We start from the raw sequence: 8,996 nt of genomic DNA, 5'->3' as shown, positions 1-8,996 counted from the left end.
ATTGCAGGTCATAAATACTACAACCCGAACATTTTATACGGCATTGACATGTACTATATACAACGACAGAATCAATGACGGACACAATTGCATTTTTTGTCAATATATAACGTTCTTGGACATATATTGGGTAAATAATTGTTGAATGTGTGTTCATCTATTTCTTTTTAACGGCTTGTGCACTTAAAACTACATGTATATGGCCATTTTTATGTTTAATAACCTTTAAAAAATCTTTAACGTTTGAGGTGAAAGTTTTGGGCAGTCTTTGTTTGTTGCAGAATTAGAATAACACATTAGTGTGAGTTTACATAAGTGTAAGTAAGACACGAGTTGTAACACATGTAAAATCATTACAAAGGGCAATTTGTTACCCAAACAAAACTTTGCCCGAAAATGTCTCTACCGCAACACGGACGGTTTATGTATTTGTAATTCCAATTTCCCTACCCGTTCTCTATTATGTATATGAGACGGCATCATGATTGTTGCGTTTATTATTTTATCCATGTAAAGTGATGTATTATCGACCTCCTACTAGCATGCATTAACAATTCTATGCTTGTTTTGAGAAAATAAACTATATACCGAGTTTTGAACCATTTTGTGTCTAGCCCCTTTAAGATAAAACAAGTATCTCATATTTATTTCATATTTATTATTTACTCTATGTTGTTGGTATCAATGCCAGCAAGAATGTTCTTTGTGTAGTGGCAACGTTTTAATTACATTGCTTATACAACTTTGACTTGTCTTGACTGGTTCAAAAGTCGAACTGTATTGGTAGACACGAAAATAGCGTTGGATCCTTTTTTCTTATCCAATGTGTAGAGTTTAAGAGTCCCTTTATTGCTATAACTGGTAAGGGCCTCCTCTGTTTGCGGCCTGGACGTAAACGAACTACCTGTCATCCGCATTGAGTCTACGAAGTATGCGTAGCAACAAAGTATCAAAGCAGCCGTGCAGTTTGTCATATCTCAAATACTGGTACACCTCGTATCAGCTCTGTTGGTTCATCCTTCCCGGCTTCGATTCGTATGGTTAGCCGCAATTTCCACCGGATTAAGGAATCCGACATTTTCTGACTACTCGATTTACCTTAATTTAAATGTGGATGACTGTTGACCCTATATATATTTTTGGTGTAAGTTGAAAGGTATTTTCTTTCTGATTACAAAAATTATACTAAATGACCGAAATAAAGTTATAAATAAAGGTACTACAGTTTTATCAACCTCAATGATGTATCTATTAACTTAACAAAAACATTCTTAAAATGTTTCAATCCGTGTTTTGGTTTGCAAATGTGTTTATCGTTTTTACTTTAGTGTGAATCTGTGAAAAAGTGTTGTTAAACATTTGACCATCAGTCCATGTGCGATGAGTAAAATTGAGTTGTCGTTCGTCCATCTGTCTTGGTCCATCACCCTGTTTGTGTGTTTGTCCGTCTGTTTGTCTTTCTCAACATGCAAAGTATTCCTGTTAAAGTCTGATTACTACATGTTCGTCAGTGTGTCTGTATGCAGTTTTTCATCCAGTCGTATGTCTCGGGCAGTTCAATCTGTCCCTTCTTCAGACCAATCCGTTCCTTTTACTGTCGTCTGACAAATATATCCCAATTACATATCTGTCCATTCGATTTCAAACCGTGACCTCGACCGTTTACTCGTATATTTGATCTATATCTATGTTTGTATGTAAATACGCGAGATAAACATTATAAAATAGCCTTTATGTAAGGAATGAATTGCGGAATTGATTTCTTTATCGAGGTGTGAACGCAGTTTGGCTGGTTTAAGTAGGTTGAGTGCAATGCGTTCATATCCCCGATAATGACATCATTCACGGAATTCATTACTTATATTTTCACCAATATTTAATCATTTCATTCAATAATTGTTAAAAAAATACTTTATTTCATATAAGGAAACTGAATCAAGAAACAGTTGTTCAAATAACCTCAAAATAACGCGGCAAAAAATAAAAGTCACTTTCAAACGTGAAATTGAAATGCTAATGGCATCAATATTTTTTAACATATCATAAATAACCATTTCTTACATGTCGATTTGCGTTTTTCGGGGCATGCTGACACAATAAAACAATAAGAAGATAAACAATATTTGATTTACTTGTATAATGTTATGCGATGATTCGCGATCCAAACATATTCGAAGATGTTCTGTTCATCGGAACACACTTGCATCTGCCGAAAGGTGAGTCATTTTACGAATGGAATTGAGGTGTAAATATTATATACTGATTAGGCGCTGTTTACAGTCAGGCATTAATCACACATTAACACATACGTATGAATCAGTTGAGGTTGCTTACAAAGCCTTGTCTTGAAGAATCGTATTGAAAACATATGTTTGATTTGAATTTATAAACAAAATATTGCACTTGATGCTTAGATTTTCATATATTTTATCCTTCTATTAAAGATGTTTTGACGTAAAATATGCAGTGTAATATAACTATTACAAGCGTGCCCATAATCCGGACACAAATTTGTTGAGTTTAAAGATCAGTCTTATACTCGATGGGAGCCTATTGAGCGAATAAAAGTTTATGTACCTTCAATATTTATACTTGAAAGTGTCTAGTTGATTAATGCTTTGAAATTAGTGTTTGGCTATCGACTCACAGGCCCTTAACATCAAATGATCACACACCACTAAAGAAACTAAGAAGAAGATCGATCAACTTAAAGAAACAAAAGTGATATTGCCTCGATCTTGGCGGGAATTTGCCGACAGAAGGAGCATGACTGACATGACTACCTGCACAAAGAGTTACAGAACATATTTTATTTTGCCTTAATGCTTATTATTAACCAATATTCCACACTTGTAAAGACTCATGTACTTAATATTTGTTTTAAATTGTGATAAAAAGCTCGACCACTGTATAACTACATATCATTTTCGAACTGCGGTACGCTATAAACCCTACTTGATCGAGTTCAAGCGTGAATTTATACTTGCGTTGGTGAAGGTATATGCTTGTTTGTACACATGTGTGAATATGTTTAAGAAGCATTTTTACACACATTTTTGTATATAATGTGAGCCGAAAGTATTCCTTTGCTAGACAAGTACCATAAAGCCGTAAACACCAGTACTGTGATTATATTATAATTGTGTAATTGAACTAATTGGATTGAAATTTAACTTGCCTTCCATATTTACTCCAAGCATTCAAAGACCGAGTTTTTTTACCTTGATTATTCAAGGTCACCATGCTTTTTCAAAATTAAATATATCAATTAAATGTCAAAAACTTGCCAAAAACACTTGTCAAAATAAATGGCTATGGTAACGCTACAGTTTGATTTAAAAAAGAGTCTTCTAAACAGAAAATGTCGCTACATTTTTAACATGTATTTAATGTTACTATTGGTAATCTCTTTCCAAATCTCCAACAAATTACGAACAATCAAACAAATCCTGACGATACGCCCGGTAGATAAATATAAGCACAGTGTGTGTTTACTTAGAATTTTCTAACAGTGCAGGTCTGAATAAAACAAGAGTAAGGTTGCTTCGTTTCTTACACGATGTCTGCAAATAGTTTCTTAAAGAGTGCAGCTATAAAGTCAGGTATTATATAAATAAAGTTAAGATGGTATTAGCATTAACCATTTCAATTTGGTTCATCCATTTTGCAAGGCCTACAGGGCCATTCTGAGAAGTGACCTGTAGCTACGAGTTGCAGCTATGTTTATAAAATAAACCTTCATATCGATGTAGACAAACTGCCAGCAATCAGCAGCAATATTTTTCATATTTGCACATACTGTTCCTTGAAAACCATGCAAAGCGGACCTTACCAACTAGTGAAGTCTTGAGCTACGCAATGAGCTCTATAAATAGGAATGCACCTGGGAGCTTTTACCTCTTGAAACATGCCAATAAAATACATATAGATTAAAAGGATTGCACTTCAAAGTTGCTTCTTCAACAAACAAATAATCCAGATTTTATGGCCCCATAAAGGGGTTCCGTTTGCAATTTCATTATGGAAAATATACTAACATTAAGAAAAGCGTATAATTGTTTTATTTGATTTTTTTTCAAAGAATATACATATTATAATAACTAAGTTATGGAATACACTTTCGACATTGCTTTTTTCCTTTTGAAATGTCTCCAAAATAAATACACTTCCAAAAAGTCTCAATTTTATTGGAGAATAATGAGTTGTAAAATGTTATCCATTTGAAATGTATTCCAGATATGCAATCCATACAATATTTGGATTTCTTTAAGATCATGTTCTGTAAAGTGTCTTCCAAATGCTACCTTTATAAGAAAAAAAACAGAGTCCACTCATGATTTTCGCCTTAACAACAACTAACCACAGTATTTTAGAAACACGACAATACTGTGATGTTGTCACCTCTTTACCGAAGTGTTTTCATGAGTAATGTTTTAGATTGATGTAACTAATGGGATATCGTTACATACATCTGTGGCAGTATTTTGGTATTGCAATTAAATCAACAATAACTTTATTTCTTGTTTTGCAGGTACTATAACTATTAAACACACAATTTGTTAATAATTGCATATACAGACACAGTCTAATCCAAGGTGTGTATGTGATACATTTAAGACATTTACAGAAAAAGTTAAATTGGTATGCAAACGTAGTACAGAAAAAAAATAATGTTCAAGCAAAAACAGAAATATTCTATAGAATAGTTTTGTGAAACGTCTAAAATATATAATTTATATATTTTATATCATAGGTATATTGGTGCTGATGTGTATTTCCACACTCATCGTCTTAAAAACTATTTATTTGAAACACTCAAATGTCATGAATGCCTCTTTTCCCGTGAAAGTGTTCTTTGTCTTTACCAGCAGCTCAGTATCTCCGAATAAAAACGTGTCTTCTTTATCCTGATCTTTAAACGGAACCTCGGAGCTGTTTTCAAGCTCTATAGTCCCGAGCAGTTCACATCCAGGATCTGTTGTAAAATCGGGGTTCACCTGTGTCGTCCTGTAAACGGATGTGCGGGATATTTTACTGAAAGGGGTACCCCAAATTGTCACCTGATGGTCCACTCCCACCTCCTCGTTCACCCGCACGTACACCTTGAAACAATTAGGCACCAACCACTCTCCATTCTTCCAAACCTTCTTATCAGCTGGGTGCTTTTTTTTATTAAAACTTTTGAACCTGGATGTCCCATACGTGTATTTCATGATCCTGGAAGCGACAATGGAGGGGTTGTGTCCAAACCTCACGGCGCCTTTCAACACAGCAAGCCCCGCATCTGGAGGGACGATTAGTCTCACTCCAGCTATTTCATTCCTCATTCTCTTCTGAACGTATGGGCTCTCACCGAAACCGCCTACCAGAATAATGGTTTGCACGCGTTCCATCTTTGCTTCTGCTAAGAGTGACTTTATATGCTGGATCAGCAGATTGATTGGACCTTTGAACCATGATTGGATAATTGTGCCAACGATTTTCAGCTTGTCTCTACCTTTTGGTGTTATAGAATTTTCCTGAATGCCTAAAGCCGAAATTCTCTCCGCTAGAGGTTTTTTGAAATGTTCATCACCAAGGTCACGCAATGAAGCAGACAATCGAATAACAACGTGATTTGTGTTTTCGGTATCAAAGGATCGTTTCTTGTGCTCGAAATCACGAGTGATATCAAAATAATCACTCATTTCCGTCTTTCGTAGGTCATTCAAAGCCTTTTCCCCGTACAACTGACACAACATTTTCATATAATTTTCATCCACAAAGATACCACCCCAAGGACCGCCACTGGCTTTGTGGATTTCCTTTAATGTTCCGTCTGATTTTCTCTCGTGTACGGATACATCTGCTGTTCCTCCTGCAGTAAATCGCAAAAACGTGTTTATTGTAAAAATCACAAATAGTTAGATTAAATCGAGGGCCCATATCCACTTTCGTCATGAGTATTTGGCACTGAAATGCTATTTTTCAAATGAGTCGTATTATTATTTGTCATTTTACTTGTTATTTTTACATGTTATTTTTACTTGTTATTATAACTGGTTATTTTTACTTGTTATATTTTTCTAATAGAGCACGTTTTAACGTCATTACTGATTTATGAGCTGTAATTCTATGCCCTATATACTTCGAGTATATCAACTTTAACGTGTAGCCAGTGGTCATATGTTCACGAAAAGACGGAAAGTATTTCAAGTGGATTTAAATTTAAAAAATGCATTTGATTCTAAAGTGCTAAACATAATTCTAACCTCCAAGATCGACGACCATATACTGGGATCCTGCAATGGCTACAGCGCCCTTGACGTCCACACTTAAAGTTTCACACCAGATTGAGGCACATTCCGACTCCAATGCCAGCTTAAGACGGACGGGGTCGATTTCAGCCTTCACAAAATGTGCATATACAGGTAAAATAAAGAGATTATAAACTTTAACTAATATCAACGTCAGAATTAAAGGTTGTTTTGAGTTTGGTAAACTTGATTAAAATATTAAATTTTGAAACCCAATTTTATAATAAACTACCAATTTTACTTTTTGCACATTACTTATGTACATACGATTACTAATACAGATACGATTAAGTTCTATCTGCACCGTGCTGTTTGTGGAGTTTGGTGCTGTTCTTCCATGTTTCTTGTTTGTGATTTTTTGTGTTTATGTTCTCTGTCTTTGGCGTGTCCCAAATGCCATTAAACCGGGTTTATTTTTCAACTTTTTGCTACTGAGCTTGTTTCCGTAGTTTTGAACATCAGTATTCTAATCAAGCTGCACTAAACCATGGAGAGACAAGGCGGTTATTTGAGGACAAGCATCAACGCAAAAGAAATATCAATGACTTACTGCAACTGCTGCATCCCTCATGAACCTTTTGGCATTGTCATCCCAGATAGCAGGGACGGTTAACACGTACGATATGTCTGTCTCTTCGATTCCTATCTTTTGAGTGGTAACTGCCTTAAGTAGATGTTCTCTCAGGTATTTGATGGACATAACAAACAACGGAAAAGCCGCCATCCGTTTTCCACAAAAGTCCTCTACCGTAACGTCTTTCGTCAAATGCTAAAGATAACATAACATTTTTACAAAAGCAATACAATAGTAATTACGCCATTCTTTATAGTCTTCGTGTTGATGTAGGATCATATTAAGATTACATGATTGATATCGCGCTTATTGTCCAATGATAGGATAAGTGTGAGGTTGAATACTCATAGAGTTATCCCCCTAGTGTGAATCATAAAGCTCTGCTTTCGTTTTAATCCGTTTCAATATATCATGTATATAATGGCATACAATGTTGCATTGTCTAATATTGATGTTGAATAAAATATTTAAACTTATCCCTACAATTATTCATATTTAAATATTTATGAATTTCTTGTATTTATTTTGTTACGTCGTGTGCCTATCGATGAGTGTGTGTTAGGCTTTTAACGTTGCACCTCTACACAAGGTAATCGTTAATTGTTTTGCTACTACTAGGTGCCCTGTAGATATCATTGTATTAATACTGAAGGCGTGAATAAGATTTAACAGTATGAGAAGTTAATTGTCATATTTACTGTTAAAACATCCTGCATAACTACAGGTGTTCGTGGACAAACCAATGTGCTATCATAAATGATATATATCAGGTTAACATATTATGTTTATTTATAACCTACCTCATTACTATGCAGAACCATCTTAAACCTCCGAAATAGCCTCCAGCCGTTGTGCTCATCATCTTCAGCTAGGGTTGCGTATTTGTCCTCGGCCTCGAAACCAAACTTGTCAAACTCTCCCTCTGGATTTAGGAGGACGGATGTAGGTGTCTTTAATGAAACCAGTCGGGCGGCCCCACCTCCTGCGTACCAGTTCTGATTTGTCTGAATCTTGTCGGGGTCGTCTCGGAAGGAGAAAGCATAACCGCTGTACGTGGTTCCAAAGTCAAAAGCTGCCACCATCAGTGTCTTGCTTTGTGCATTGCTTGCCATGGTTGATATAACTAGGCACTGCACTGAAACAATACAGGTGAAGCTGAGAGCGGTAAAGCTTTTTTCCCCTCATCCAAGAGGTCGAGGGTTATCTCTTCTCTTGGCTAAAAACAAAGTCGTAAAGGACTTGTTCCTGCAAAGAATATAGAAGCGAAATTTCATCCCAAACTCATTCTACCGAAAACTAGCAAAGCATGGTTCAAAATAGTATTTGTTTTATATTCTGGACACGCGGATTTCGCCGTATAGGTAAAAAATAGATAGTTCTAGTGCTCGAAATGAGCAATTGTGCAATCGCTGAACAAAATCAGTTCTACTCAATTGTGTTTTACAATTTTTTTACCTCACTTAAATATCATACAATAATCGAATAACTAAAGAGATAATATACTTTTAAAAAGTGGGAAAGCATATGTTGAATCCCTTTGCTGTTATTTGGTAAAAAAACGAATTTGCATTAAGATTGAGAAATGACTTAAGTAGTTTTGTGATATTGGGACAATTTTATTTTTTAGTCAACAAACTGACCGGAGAGTAAAGATAAAAGTTTCCTTACAATCCAACCCATTTAAATTCGTATTAACAAAGAAAGACGTTGCATATGATAATTTCAAGTCAGCATACTGACCGTAGAGTAAGGCAAGATAAGAGTTTCCTTGCAATCAAACCCATTATAAAGAGGATAAACTAAGAAAGACGTTACTTTTGTAAAACCTAGGTATTTCCTAAACGGTCATAAGTCCTTGCAAACGAATACATATTGTTACTTCCTGCCTAAAATTAGCGTCAATTATAAAAACTGAATGAATGCACCAGTGTTTAATTGTTTCATTGTTGGACCGTATTGAGGCCATTTCAGCTGGTGACCGTTTCCCACGGCAAATGTTGCATATTATTTATCTTAATACTGATAACGAATGACATGATTGTAGTACATAGAAAACTAATCATACATTCGCATTGAATACAAATACTACGCTGATTATAAAGACATAATGTGAACCCTGATCCTGG

General features: G+C 35.3%; 1 protein-coding gene across 1 annotated transcript; it reads right to left on the bottom strand.

Annotated features, from left to right (window-relative positions):
- Positions 1-4,080: 4,080 nt before the first annotated feature.
- LOC128203440 (heat shock 70 kDa protein 12A-like) lies at positions 4,081-7,061 on the bottom strand. Its single transcript, XM_052904853.1, has 3 exons — positions 6,847-7,061; positions 6,252-6,387; positions 4,081-5,857 (listed from the first exon to the last, which is right to left on the bottom strand). Exons 1-3 carry the CDS (start codon positions 7,018-7,020, stop codon positions 4,803-4,805), a joined length of 1,365 nt encoding a protein of 454 aa, XP_052760813.1. The 5' UTR covers positions 7,021-7,061; the 3' UTR covers positions 4,081-4,802.
- Positions 7,062-8,996: the final 1,935 nt, after the last annotated feature.

Source organism: Mya arenaria, chromosome 9 (genome assembly GCF_026914265.1).
Source record: "Mya arenaria isolate MELC-2E11 chromosome 9, ASM2691426v1".
Lineage (NCBI taxonomy): Eukaryota > Metazoa > Mollusca > Bivalvia > Myida > Myidae > Mya > Mya arenaria.
The sequence above is the reverse complement of the archived record's forward strand: the minus strand, read 5'-3'. Positions and strand labels throughout refer to the sequence as shown.